The sequence below is a fragment of the Scyliorhinus canicula genome, chromosome 17 (assembly GCF_902713615.1).
Source record: "Scyliorhinus canicula chromosome 17, sScyCan1.1, whole genome shotgun sequence".
Lineage (NCBI taxonomy): Eukaryota > Metazoa > Chordata > Chondrichthyes > Carcharhiniformes > Scyliorhinidae > Scyliorhinus > Scyliorhinus canicula.
The window spans coordinates 133299208-133312176 of NC_052162.1; the positions used below are offsets into that span (position 1 = coordinate 133299208).

The 12969-nt window shown below is 48.6% G+C and overlaps 1 protein-coding gene and 1 pseudogene across 1 annotated transcript; one reads left to right on the forward strand and one right to left on the reverse strand.

The window, feature by feature from the left end:
* Positions 1–12313, forward strand: part of LOC119951642 — a 135459-nt pseudogene extending 123146 nt beyond the window's left edge.
* LOC119951164 (zinc finger protein 239-like) lies at positions 1771–7571 on the reverse strand. The gene is made up of 2 exons (XM_038774195.1): positions 7480–7571; positions 1771–2796 (listed from the first exon to the last, which is right to left on the reverse strand). The coding sequence occupies exon 2, from the start codon at positions 2733–2735 to the stop codon at positions 2061–2063; it is 675 nt and encodes a 224-aa protein (XP_038630123.1). The 5' UTR covers positions 2736–2796; positions 7480–7571; the 3' UTR covers positions 1771–2060.
* Positions 12314–12969: the final 656 nt, after the last annotated feature.

Genomic DNA, 12969 nt, shown 5'->3' on the forward strand with positions numbered 1-12969 from the left:
GTCAGAATGGTTATTACAACCTGCAGCAGGAGAAAGGGAAAAGAAAAAAGTTTTAAAAAATTTCTTTGTGCTGTTGAAAAATTGTAATGGACTGCCCCTTTAAGACCCGAAGTCCGATCCTTATCGGAGGTCCCGATCTCGCGCCAGAGATCAGCCAGCGCGGGCTTCCAGGGCTCCTCCTCTGATTCTCCCCACGAGGCAGCAGACAGGAACAAAGGAACCAGCGGCAGAACGGCACGGCACCAGAAGGAAGAGGCAGCAGCAGGAGCAGCAGCGAGACGGCCCAGCGGCAGGAGAGGCCCAGGAGCGAGACGGCCCAGGAGCGGAGCGGCCCAGCGGCAGGAGAGACCCAAGAGCAGACGGCCCAGGAGAAGAATGCGAGGGAGCAGCAGCCAATGAAGACAGAAGACAGAGAAAAAGAGAAAACAGCACCAGGAGAGATGACCAGGAGAATTGAAAGAGAGAGAGAGAGAGTCTGAAGGCCTCAACAACCAACCAGACAACATCCAAAAGTAAATAATGTTTATAATTTAATGAAAGAGAAAAGAGTATGTTAATAATAAAATAATTTAACCTGAAAAAGTGGTTATTAGCTTGCTTCACTTCCTTAAGAACGCAGGACCCGGGACATCGATGCTATTAAGGGGTAAGTAAGTAAAATTCTTCAGTGAAGGTATGAGTTATACCGGGGGATAACTTGAAAGGAGAGTTTGACCCGATTAGCACTCACAGAAGCCTGTACTGGAGTCAGGGTGGGAGAATCCCTGTTCACCGTTTTAGAGTATTGGCCCTTTTGTTCTTTGGTATAAGGGGAATTCTAAAACAGAGAGGTGAATTTAGAAAAACACCAGTCCCACAGTGAGAGCGCCTGAACTCACTCACATCGGTGAACACGTCAATGGGAGATAAAGTTCCTCGGAAAGTTTCCAGCACTTCCCGCAATCTGGGCATTTAATAGGTCACTCATCAGTGTGAACTGGCTGATGTCTCACCAGGTTGGACAAGTGAGCAAATCCCATCCTACACTTGGAACAGGTGAATGGCCTCTCCCCAGTGTGAAGTCGCTGGTGGATCAGCAGGTAGGATGAACGAGTGAATTGTTTTCCTCACACAGAACAACTGACTGGTTTCTCCCCAGTGTGAACTCGCTGGTGTATCCACAGTTGGGATGACTGAATAAATCCCTTCCCACACTCAGAGCAAGAGAACGGCCTCTTCCCAGTGTTAATGGACCGATGTATCCGCAGTTGGGATGATTGACTAAATCTCTTCCCACATTCAGAGCAAGAGAACGCCCTCTCCCCAGTGTGAATGCACCGATGTATCCGCACATGGGATGACTGACTAAATCTCTTCCCACATTCAGAGCAGGTGAATGGCCTCTGCCCAGTCTGAATTCTCTGGTGTCTGAAGGCAGGATGCGATACTGAATCCTTTCCCACATTCAGAGCAGGTGAATGGACTCTCGGCAGTGTGACTGTGATGTACAGTGGGGTCAGATGAACGCCTAAACCTACTGTCACAGTGAGAGCACTTGAACCGTCTGTCAGCAGTGTGAACAAGTTGGTGGGATATCAGGGCTCCAGTGGGCAGCATGGTAGCATAATGGCTACCACTACGGCTTCACAGCACCAGGATCCCAGGTTTGATTCCCAGCTTGGGTCACTGTCTGTGCGGAGTCTGCACGTTCTCCCCATGTCTGCGTGGGTTTCCTCCGGGTGCTCCGGTTTCCGCCCACAAGTCCTATTAGGTACTTTGGACAGTCTGAATTCTCCCTCATTATACACCAAGCAGTGTTAATGTAAGCCCACTTGTGACAATAAAGGTTATTAAAAAATTCCCACAATCTGGACATTTAAAAGGCCTCATCAGTGTGAACCTTCTGGTGTGTCAGCAAGTGTGATGAACAAGTTAATCCCTTCCCACACTCAGAGCAGGTGAACGGCCTCTCTCAGTGTGAGTGCCCTGATGTACAGTGAGGTCAGATGATCGTTTGAACCCAGCCCCAATGGGAGAGCAGCTGAATGGTCTTTCCTCAGTGTGAATACGTTGATGGAACTTCAGTTCCCAGGAGCTTCGACAGTACTTCTCACAGTCCAGGCATTTAACGGCGTCTCCCCAGTGTGAATCCGCTGGTGTCTCAGCAGGTTGGATGACTGAGTGAATCCTTTCCCACAATGAGGGCAGGTGAATGGCTTCTCTCTGGTGTGAATTCGCTGGTGAACCAGCATAGCTGATGCACATGTGAACCCCTTCCCACACTTGGAGCAAGTGAATGGCTTCTCCCCAGTGTGAATGCGTTGGTGTGTCCGTAGTTGGGATGGGGTAATAAATCCTTTCATACAGTTAGAGCAGGTGAATGGTCTCTCCCCGGTGTGAACTCGCTGGTGTTGAGTGAGGTTAAATGATCGCCTGAACCCAGTCCCGCAGTGAGAGCATCTGAACGGTTTCTCATCAGTGTGAACGCGTTGATGGGATTTCAGATCCCCAGAACTTTTATAGCACTTCCCACAGTCTGGGCATTGGAACGGTCTCTCATCTGTGTGAATCCGCTGGTGTCTCAGCAGGTTGGATGACTGAATGAATCCTTTCCCACACTGAGAGCAGGTGAACGGTCTCTCCCCAGTGTGACTGCGCCGATGTTTTAACAGGTCAGATGATTGTCGGAATCCTCGTCCACACACAGAACACGTGAACGGTTTCTCCTCACTGTGAACGGTGCTTTTCTCTTCCATGTTCAAAATCTGATGATATTCAGGTGATGATTATTGGCGACTTTTCCAATGTCCTGTGAAACTGATTTAAAACAGAAAAAAGGGAGTGAGAGAGAACCCACAAAAACACAAAGAGAGAGCGATGTGGAGCAGCAGGGTTGAAGGGGATGAAGTTTATACAGCTACAACTCGACAAAAGTCTGCCAACCCTCAACATGTACCACCCAAAAGGACTGGGATAGCAGGTATATATTAATAATAATAATCTTCCATATTGAACATCGTCATCTTGTGTTTCCCCTCCAGGTAACATATCGTCCTGACTAATCAAATATCCAGTACTGGATAAGCAGAAATTTCCTCTCTCAATTTAATTATTGACAAGACTGAAGCCTTGTCTTCAGTCCCAGCTATAAACTCCACTCCCTCACCAGTGGCTCCATCCCTCTCCCTGGGAACTGTCTGAATCAGACAGTTCACAACCTCAGTGTCATCTTGCACCTAAATATGGGTTTCCAACCACTTCATAACCAAGACCGTTTATTTCCACCTCAGTGCTCGTCTCTCTCTCGCTGTGTAATCTCCTCTCTGCCCTTGACTCTCTCTCTCTTATCTCCTCTCTGCCCTTGACTCTCTCTCTCTCTTATCTTCTCCCTGCTCTTGTCTTTCTCTTGTTAGTGAGAGGGAGGGAAGTGGAAAAAGCTAATTTGCTCTTGCAGAGAGCTAGCACAGGCAAGACAGACCAAATGGCCCCAGCCCCTGTCTGTATTGTAATCACTCAATGATTCAATGCAAAAAGACTTACACTGGAGGCCATGGGCCAGATTCTGCCTCTGGACCCACCTTGCTACAAACTGGCTCCTAATTGGTCTGCCTGTGTTTCCATGAGTGACTCTGTGGTGAGGTTCCCGTACCAGCCTCCCCGGACAGGTGCCGGAATGTGGCGACTAGGGGCTTTTCACAGTAACTTCATTGAAGCCTACTCGTGACAATAAGCGATTTTCATTTCATTTTCATTTCTTGCAATAAAAAAATCAAAATACTGCAGTTGCTGGAAAGCTGAAATAAAAAGAGGAAATGCTGGAAACACTCAGCAGGGTCTGTGGGGAGGGAAACAGATTTCACATTTTCACTTTGTGCAGAACGAACTCCAGGTAATAAAAATGGTCAATATAAGCTCAGAAGTGGAAGAGAAATGCATTACGCCACAGGAAAAACAATTCCTGACTCTGAAAGGTGCAGTGAGATGGTCAGGGGATGAGCAGTGATGGAAACCTCGTTTAGACATGGTCGGTGGAAGTAACAATAACATTTAAAAAAAATTAATTTACAGGATTCTGGTTAGGCCAGCATTTATTGTCCATCCTCAGATGCCCTTCAGAAGGTGGTGCTGAGTTGCCTTCTTGAACCACTGCAGTCCTGGCTCGTTTAGGGGCTCGTTGGTCTAGGGGTTTAGGGGCCTCACGGTAGCATGGTGGTTAGCATCAATGCTTCACAGCTCCAGGGTCCCAGGTTCGATTCCCGGCTGGGTCACTGTCTGTGTGGAGTCTGCACGTCCTCCCCGTGTGTGCTCCGGTTTCCTCCGGCTGCTCCGGTTTCCTCCCACAGTCCAAAGATGTGCGGGTTAGGTGGATTGGCCAGGCTAAATTGCCCGTAGTGTAAGGTTAATGGGGGGATTGTTGGGTTACGGGTATACGGGTTACGTGGGCTTAGGTAGGGTAATCATTGCTCGGCACAACATCGAGGGCCGAAGGGCCTGTTCTGTGCTGTACTGTTCTATGGGTATGATTCTCGCTTTGGGTGTGTCGCTGTCGGAATTTGCGAGAGGTCCCGGGTTCAAATCCCGGACGAGCCCTTCGATGAGGTTTTCCGTTGGTCAAACCGCATGTTTTCTTCATTTATTTATGGGCAGCACTGTAGCATTGTGGATAGCACAATCGCTTCACAGCTCCAGGGTCACAGGTTCGATTCCGGCTTGGGTCACTGTCTGTGCGGAGTCTGCACATCCTCCCCGTGTGTGCGTGGGTTTCCTCTGGGTGCTCCGGTTTCCTCCCACAGTCCAAAGATGTGCAAGTTAGGTGGATTGGACATGATAAATTGCCCTTAGTGTCCAAAATTGCCCTTAGTGTTGGGTGGGGTTACTGGGTTATGGGGATAGGGTGGAGGTGTTAACCTTGGGCAGGGTGCTCTTTCCAGGAGCCGGTGCAGACTCGATGGGCCGAATGGCCTCCTTCTGCACTGTAAATTCTATGATCTATGATCATGGCGTGTAGGTACATCTACTGTGCTGTTAGGGAGGGAGTTCCAGGATGTTGCCCCAGCGACAGGAGGAGCGGCGATATATTCCCAGCTCAGGGTGGTGAGTGACTTCGAGGGAAGCCTCCAGGTGGTGGGGTCCCCAGGTATCTGCTGCTCCTGTCCTTCTAGATGGTAGTGGTCGTGTGTTTGGAATGTGTTGTCTAAGGAACCTTGGTGAGTTACTGCAGTGCATCTTGTAGATGGTACACACGGCTGCCACTGTTAGTTGGTGGTGGAGGGTTTCAATGTTTGTGGAAGGGGCGCAATCAAGCGGGCTGCTTTGTCCTAGATGGTGTCGACCTTCTTTAGTGTTGTTAGAACTGCACTCATCCAGGCAAGTGGAGAGTATTCCATTACAGTCCTGACTTGTGCCTTACAGATGATGGACAGGCTTTGAGGGGAGTCAGGTGGTGAGTTACTCGCCATAGGATTCCTAGCCTTTGACCTGCCCTGGTAGCCACAGTATTAATGTGCTAGTCCAGTTCAGTTTCTGATCAATGGAACCATGCTAAATATATTTAAAATATGTTAAACTCATTCATTACTGAAGACAGAGAACAATGGTGGAAGGTGATTCGGGAGAGCAGGGGTGAAGCAGATGGAGATGGATTCAGGCCCAGAGTAAAGAACAGACCCACAAATCTTTGGAGGCGTGGGGCACGATGTCCCAGGAGGGAGAGAGAGATCGAGAGAGCAGAATTCACTTCTTTTCCTTTACTTCTCTACTTATCATCTGGGTCCCTGCAAACAAGGGAAATGGAGGGTCAAATTCCCCAGATCAAAGGCTAATACAGTTTGATGGACAGGTTGTCTCCATTCTGAACAATGGGAACAACCTCCTCCCAGTCATTCAAAATTTTGCCCCTTACACAGATGGCGGCCGGACATGCGCCTTGCTGCATTTTGCCTACCAGAAAGATTGAGCCTCCAGTCTTTGGGTAAACATTTTCCAAGGCGGCCTTCAAGATACACGACAACAAGGGCGGCATAATAAGTGGTTAACACTGGGACTGCAGCGCTGAGGACCCGGGTTTGAATCCTGGCCCTGGGTCACTGTCCTTGTGGAGTTTTCACATTCTCCCCATGTATGTGTGGGTTTCACCCCCACAACCCAAAGATGTGCAGGTTAGGTGGATTGGCCACGCTAAATTGCCCCTTAATTGGGGAAAAAATAATTGGATTCTCTAAATTTATTTTTAAAAAGACACACGACAACACAGAATTGCCGAGCAGAAACAGGTCGTCAAACTCTGCTCGCGTGAGGCCGGCCTGAACCGGGATCTCGGGTTCATATTGGATTGGATTGGATTTATTTATTGTCACATGTACCGAGGTACAGTGAAAAGTATTTTTCTGCAAGCAGCTCAACAGATCATTCAGCACATGGAAGAAAGGGGAATTAAACAAAATTCAAGAAAATACATGAGAATACATAATAGGGCAACACAAGATATACTATGTAACTATATAAGCATTGACATTGGATGAAGCATACAGGGTATAGTGTTAATGAGGTCAGTCAATAAGAGGGTCATTTAGGAGTCTGGTGACAGTGGGGGAAGAAGCTGTTTTTGAGTCTGTTCGTGCGTGTTCTCATACTTCTGTATCTCCTGCCCGATGGAAGAAGTTGGAAAAGTGAGTAAGCCGGGTGGGATGGATCCTTGATTATGCTGCCTGCTTTCCCCCGGCAGCAGGAGGTGTTGATGGAGTCCATGGATGGGAGGCAGGGTCGGGTGATGGGCTGGGCCGTATTCATGACTCTCTGAAGTTCCTTGCGGTCCTGGGCCGAGCAGTTGCCACACCAGGCTGTGATGCAGCCCGATAGGATGCTTTCTATGGTGCATCTGTAAAAGTTGGTAAGGGTAAATGTGGACATGCCGAATTTTCTTAGTTTCCTGATTGTGTTGCTGTTGTGCTTTCTTGGTGATAGCGTCGACGTGAGTGGACCAGGACAGATTTTTGGTTATGTGCACCCCTAGGAATTTGAATTTGAATGTGATAGGAATTATCACATTACATGTAACCCCTACCATACTGCCCGGATTTACAGAATCCTACTCAGTGTCCTGGTTTGAGACAATTCACACCTCGATTACCTGTGATTATCCCTCACTCCACTCAGACTGTTCCTACAGAGACTGACATTCCAATCTGTAATTATCTGGCAATTATGTCTCTGCCTATTTCTACTGTGCCTGTGAACCTGCCTCAACTTCACCTGAGGAAGGAGCAGCGCTCCGAAAGCTTGTGATTTCCAATAAACCTGTTGGGCTTTACCCTGGTTTTGTGAGACTTCTCCCTGTGCTCACCCCAGCCCAGAGGCGGCATCTCCACCCAACCAGAAAGGTGGCCTCAACTAAGGCCTATCACGAGAAGTTGTGGCCTTGTTCGGTGCAAATATGGGAACTGAGAAGTTATTTCTCATAGTTTCAGCTTGAAAAGGATGTTTTGATGCCTCTCCACCAACCTGGCAGATCTGTCCTCCCGGAGCAGCGCCAACTCCCCCGGAACCGACCGCGGACCCGAGACAGCTCAGCCCCGCCCCTCATTGTCTCCGACTGGCTGGAGGACCAGCCTCTCCCACTCGGTCCTCCAGTCCCGCCCCCACTTTCTATTGATCGCGAACCGCCGTCAATCATTCCCAGGGAGCTGGAGCATGCGTGGTGCAGCTGCCAGAGCTGAACATTATTGCGCATGCTCGGAGTCGAGGCCTTTGGCGGAAGGAGCCGGAGAAGCAGAGTCAGCGTCAGGCGGTGGGTGGGAGGATTTGGAAACACTTTGTGGATCCGCAAACCCTTCACCATCATTGTCAGCTCCCTGGTTTGCAGCTGTGGGGCTCAAATCAATGAGGACTCTGATCTCTGGCAAGGAAGGAAATTCCCAGTCAGCAGTGGAAGCTGCTTCATTAAATATATTCAAGGCTCAGTTAGATCCAAAAGGCAGTCAAAGGTTATGGGTGACAGGAAGAAAATGAAGTTTATGGTCACAATCCGATCAGCCATGATCTTATTAAATAGAAGAGCAGGATTGATGGGCCGAATGGCTGATTCCTGTCCTGAGGTTCTTAAGATCTCTCCATTGAGAATATGAAATGCTGTGAACATCTGTCCATCAGCATGATGGGGGAGGATAGGGAGGGTGTGTCTTCGATGCAGCAGAGTGAGAACGGAGGGAGTGAGTGTATGTGGGGGGGGGGGGAGTGAGTGTATGTGGGGGGGGGGGAGTGAGTGTATGTGGGGTGGGGGGGGGAGTGAGTGTATGTGGGGTGGGGGGGGGAGTGAGTGTATGTGGGGGGGGGAGTGAGTGTATGTGGGGGGGGGGAGTGAGTGTATGTGGGGGGGGGAGTGAGTGTATGTGGGGGGGGGGGCGGAGGGAGTGAGGAATGAGTGTATGTGGATGGGGGGGGGGGGGGAAGGGTGGGTGGAGGGAGTGTGGGGGGGATATAAAAATATTGAAAATGGGATAAAGGTTGTTTGTCTGACAGTCAATCACTGTCCTGTAAGGTAATGAGTCATTTTGCTTCCCAATTGACCGAGGAAGGCAGTGTGTCACAAGGATGGATGTGTTGACCGATTATTGGCTGGAGGATGGGGGCAGGTCATGTGATCAAACCTCCAGGAATACATTTAATCAAAGTTGGCGAGGAGAGAATGTTGTGAATTTCTATCCTAAACTGACAATGAGGTTTCTGTAAATTTGCAGGATACTGGAAGAGGAGGTTTAACAGACGGGAAACACAAACCAAACGTCACATCGCGATCTGACAGAGTCACTCGATTCATCAGAACCTGAATATCAGCAGCATCTGGGTGTGGAAGGTAAAAGGTTTTTCTGTTCTGTGAGGGAAGATTTCAGGTCTCAGTGTGACTGGAAAAGTCCCAAGATTCACAAACCCTGGTTAGACCAAATCTGGAGAACTGTGTTCAGTTCTGGGCACCAAACTTGAGGAATGATAGAATGGCCTCGGAGGGAGTGCAGCACAGATTTACCTGAGTGATATCTGAGCCCCCTGGGGTTAAATTACAAAACTAGATTACACAAAAGAGTCAGAGACATGATGGCAGTCGGCCCATTGAATCCATGCTAGCTCTCTGAAGCAATCCAGTCAGTGCCATTCTCCTGCTCCCTGTATCCTCACATGTTTATTTCCCTCAACTGTGTATCCAATTTCCTTTTGAAATCAAATGATTCATGTATCTATTTCCAAACTCCCTGATAGGCAGCAAGTTTCAGGTCATTGCCGTTCGCTGTGTAAAAATATATATCTCATATCACCTCATGTCTCCTGTACCTTTTACATACAAACTAGGAACAGGCCACTCAGCCCCTCGAGCCTGCTCAGCATTCAATAAGATTGCATCTGATCTCATTCTAACTTCAACTCCACATTCCTGCCTACCCCTGATGACCTTTCACCCCCTTGCTCATCAAGAATCTATCCAGCTCTGCCTTAAAAATATTCAAGGACTCTGCTTCCACTGCCTTTTAAGGACGTGATTTCCAAAGTTTTACAACCCTCAAGAGAATTAAAAATCCTCATCTCCATCTGAAGTGGGTGACTCCTTATTTTGCAACAGTGATGCCCTCGTTCTCGATTCTCCAACAAGAGAAGACATTCTCTCCACATCCAACTTGTCAAGACCCCTCAGGATCTTATATAGATCAATCCAGGTTTTACCTTAAACTTTAAATCTGTGTCCCGGCTGCTTGTACGATCAATGAATGGAAATAGAGTTTCTTTGTCCACCTGATGGAAATCTGGCATAATCTTGTGTCCCTGAATCAAATCTCCCCTCAACCTCCTTTGCTGGAACCATTCTGGTAAATCCCCTCTGCACCTTCTCCAAGAACCTTCCCATTCTTCCTGAAGAGTGGTGACCAGAGCTTTATAAAGATTCATGGAATAGAATTAGAACCATAGAATTCCTGCAGTGCAGAAGGAGGCCATTCGGCCCATCGAGTCTGCACTGATTCTCTGAAAGGGCACCCTGCCTAGGCCCACACCCTTACCCTGTCCCTGTAACCCCATAGCCCCACCTAACCACATCCCTGGGCACTAAGGGGCAATTTATCAAGGTCAATCCACCTAACGTTCCCTTCTTTAGACTGTGGGAGGAAACCTGAGCACCGGGTGGAAACCCACGCAGACACGGGGAGAAAGTGCAAACTCCACACAGACAGTCACCAAGGCCGGAATTGAACCCGGGTCCCTGGCGCTGTGAGGCAGCAGTGCTAATCACTGTGCCACCAGAAGCATAGTTTCAGTATCAATATTTCTATTTATAAAGCTCAAGGTCGAATATGCTTTGCCAACTACTCTGTTAATATGTCTTGTAGATATACAAAATCCCTCTTTCTCTCTCCCAAAGACGTCAGTTGGGTTTTAGAACATAGAACATAGAACGATACAGCGCAGTACAGGCCCTTCGGCCCTCGATGTTGCACCGACATGGAAAAAAAACTAAAGGCCATCTAACCTACACTATGCCCTTATCATCCATATGCTTATCCAATAAACTTTTAAATGCCCTCAATGTTGGCGAGTTCACTACTGTTGCAGGTAGGGCATTCCACGGCCTCACCACTCTTTGTGTAAAAAACCCACCTCTGACCTCTGTCCTATATCTATTACCCCTCAATTTAAGGCTATGTCCCCTCGTGCTAGCCACCTCCATCCGCGGGAGAAGGCTCTCGCTGTCCACCCTATCTAACCCTCTGATCATTTTGTATGCCTCTATTAAGTCACCTCTTAACCTTCTTCTCTCTAATGAAGAATTTTATAACAATCCAGCTGTTTTCATGGTCACTTTTTCCCAGAGCCGGCCCCACAAATGACCAGATTCATTCAGCTCAATTTCACAACCTGCCTTTGTGTTTTTGTGGGTTCTCTCTCACTCCCTATTTTCTGTTTTTAAATCCGTTTCACAGGGTGTTCGAGGGGGAGGTTTCAAAGTCCAGAAACTCAAACCAAGCATCACATCAGGATCTGACAGAGCCCTCAATTTATCATATCCTGAATATCAGCGGAATATCATTGAACATGGAAGGAAAAAGCATCGTTCACAGTGGGGAGAAACCGTACATGATTTGTGTGTGTGGACGAGGATTCGCTCTATCATCAGACCTCACAAGCCACAAATGCAGTCACACCGAGGAGAAACCGTGGAAATGTGCGGACTGTGGGAAAGGATTCACTTCCCCATCCCAGCTGGAAACTCATCGACGCAGTCACACTGGGGAGAGACCATTCACCTGCTCCAAGTGTGGGAAAGGATTCATTCAATCATCCGACCTGCTGAGCCACCAGCGAGTTCACACTGGGGAGAGGCCGTTCAGGTGCTCTTACTGCGGGACTGGGTTCAGAAAATCATCTCACCTCACTGCACATAAGCGAATTCACACTGGGGAGAGGCCATTTGCCTGTGCCAAGTGTGGGAAGGGATTCACTCAGTCATCCGCTCTGCAGAAGCACCAGCAAATTCACACTGGGGCGAGGCCGTTCACCTGCTCAGAGTGTGGGAAAGGATTCACTCAGTCATCCCTCCTGCTGAAACACCAGCTAGTTCACACTGGGGAGAGGCCATTCGTCTGCACCAAGTGTGGGAAAGGATTCACTCACTCATCCCTCCTGCTGAGACACCAGCTAGTTCACACCGATGAGAAACCGTTTCAATGTGTAGACTGCGGGAAGTGCTTTAAAAGTTCTGGAGATCTGATACGCCATCAACGTGTTCACACTGATGAGAGACCGTTCAGGTGCTCTTACTGCGGGACTGGGTTCAGACGATCATCTAACCTCACTGTACATCAGCGAATTCATACTGGGGAGAGGCCATTCACCTGCTCAGAGTGCGGGAAGGGATTCACTGAGTCATCTAATCTGTCCACACACCAGCGAGTTCACACTGGGGAGAGACCATTCACCTGCTCCGAGTGTGGGAAGGGATTCACTAAGTCATCCCACCTGCTGAGTCACCAACGAATTCACACTGGGGAGAGGCCGTTCACCTGCTCCAACTGTGGAAAAGGATTCACTGAGTCATCCGCACTGCGGAAGCACCAGCGTGTTTACACTGGAGAGAGACCATTCACCTGCACCGAGTGTGGGAAGGGATTCACCACTTCCTCACACCTCCTGAGACACCAACGAGGCCACAAGTAACCACAGTGATTGGGTTTTACTGTGACTCACATTCCGGACTGAACCATGTTCATTTCAGATTCTTTCTGCTGATAATAAACTCCAACCCATTTACAGGGGCTACTATGCTGGCTAGAAGTCAAATAAATTAGATTTGTGCAAACGTGCAGTGTTGAAACTTTTAAAAATCTCTGACACAAGTTGTTCCTTTTGAAGTACTCTCGCTCTCCCCTGTCTCTTCCATCCTCACCTCCAACATGAAGTGTGAGGAGCTTGTGGAGCTTCTTTGTGACTGAGATTGAGTCAATCCGATCAGCTGCCTCTGCTGCTTCCCTCCCTTCCACGAGCCCACCGGACCAAACTGTCTCTAAATTTCACCCTTTCCCGAGCCCTGAACCCACATCTTTCTCTAGTTTCTCTCCCATCTCCCCTCATGCCCTCTCAGAGCTCATCTTGTCCATGAGACCCAGCTCCTGCTCCATCGACCCTATTCCCACTGAGCTACTGATCAGCCAACTACCCTGTGTCCATGGATATTGTCAACATTTCTCTCTCTTCAGGTACTGTCCCTCTGTCCTTCAAATCTGCCATCATCACCCCCTCCTCAATAAAACAAACCCTTGACCCTGCCATCCTTACAAATTACTGCCCCATCTTCAACCTCCCTCTCCTCTCCAAACTCTTTGAACTTGTTGTCACCTCCCAAATCCTTGCCCATCTTTCCCAGAACTCCCATGTTTGAATCCCTTAAATCAGGTCTCTGCCCTGTCACAGTGAAATACAAGAGACAAACAGAATCTCACCCGGAGAGAAGAC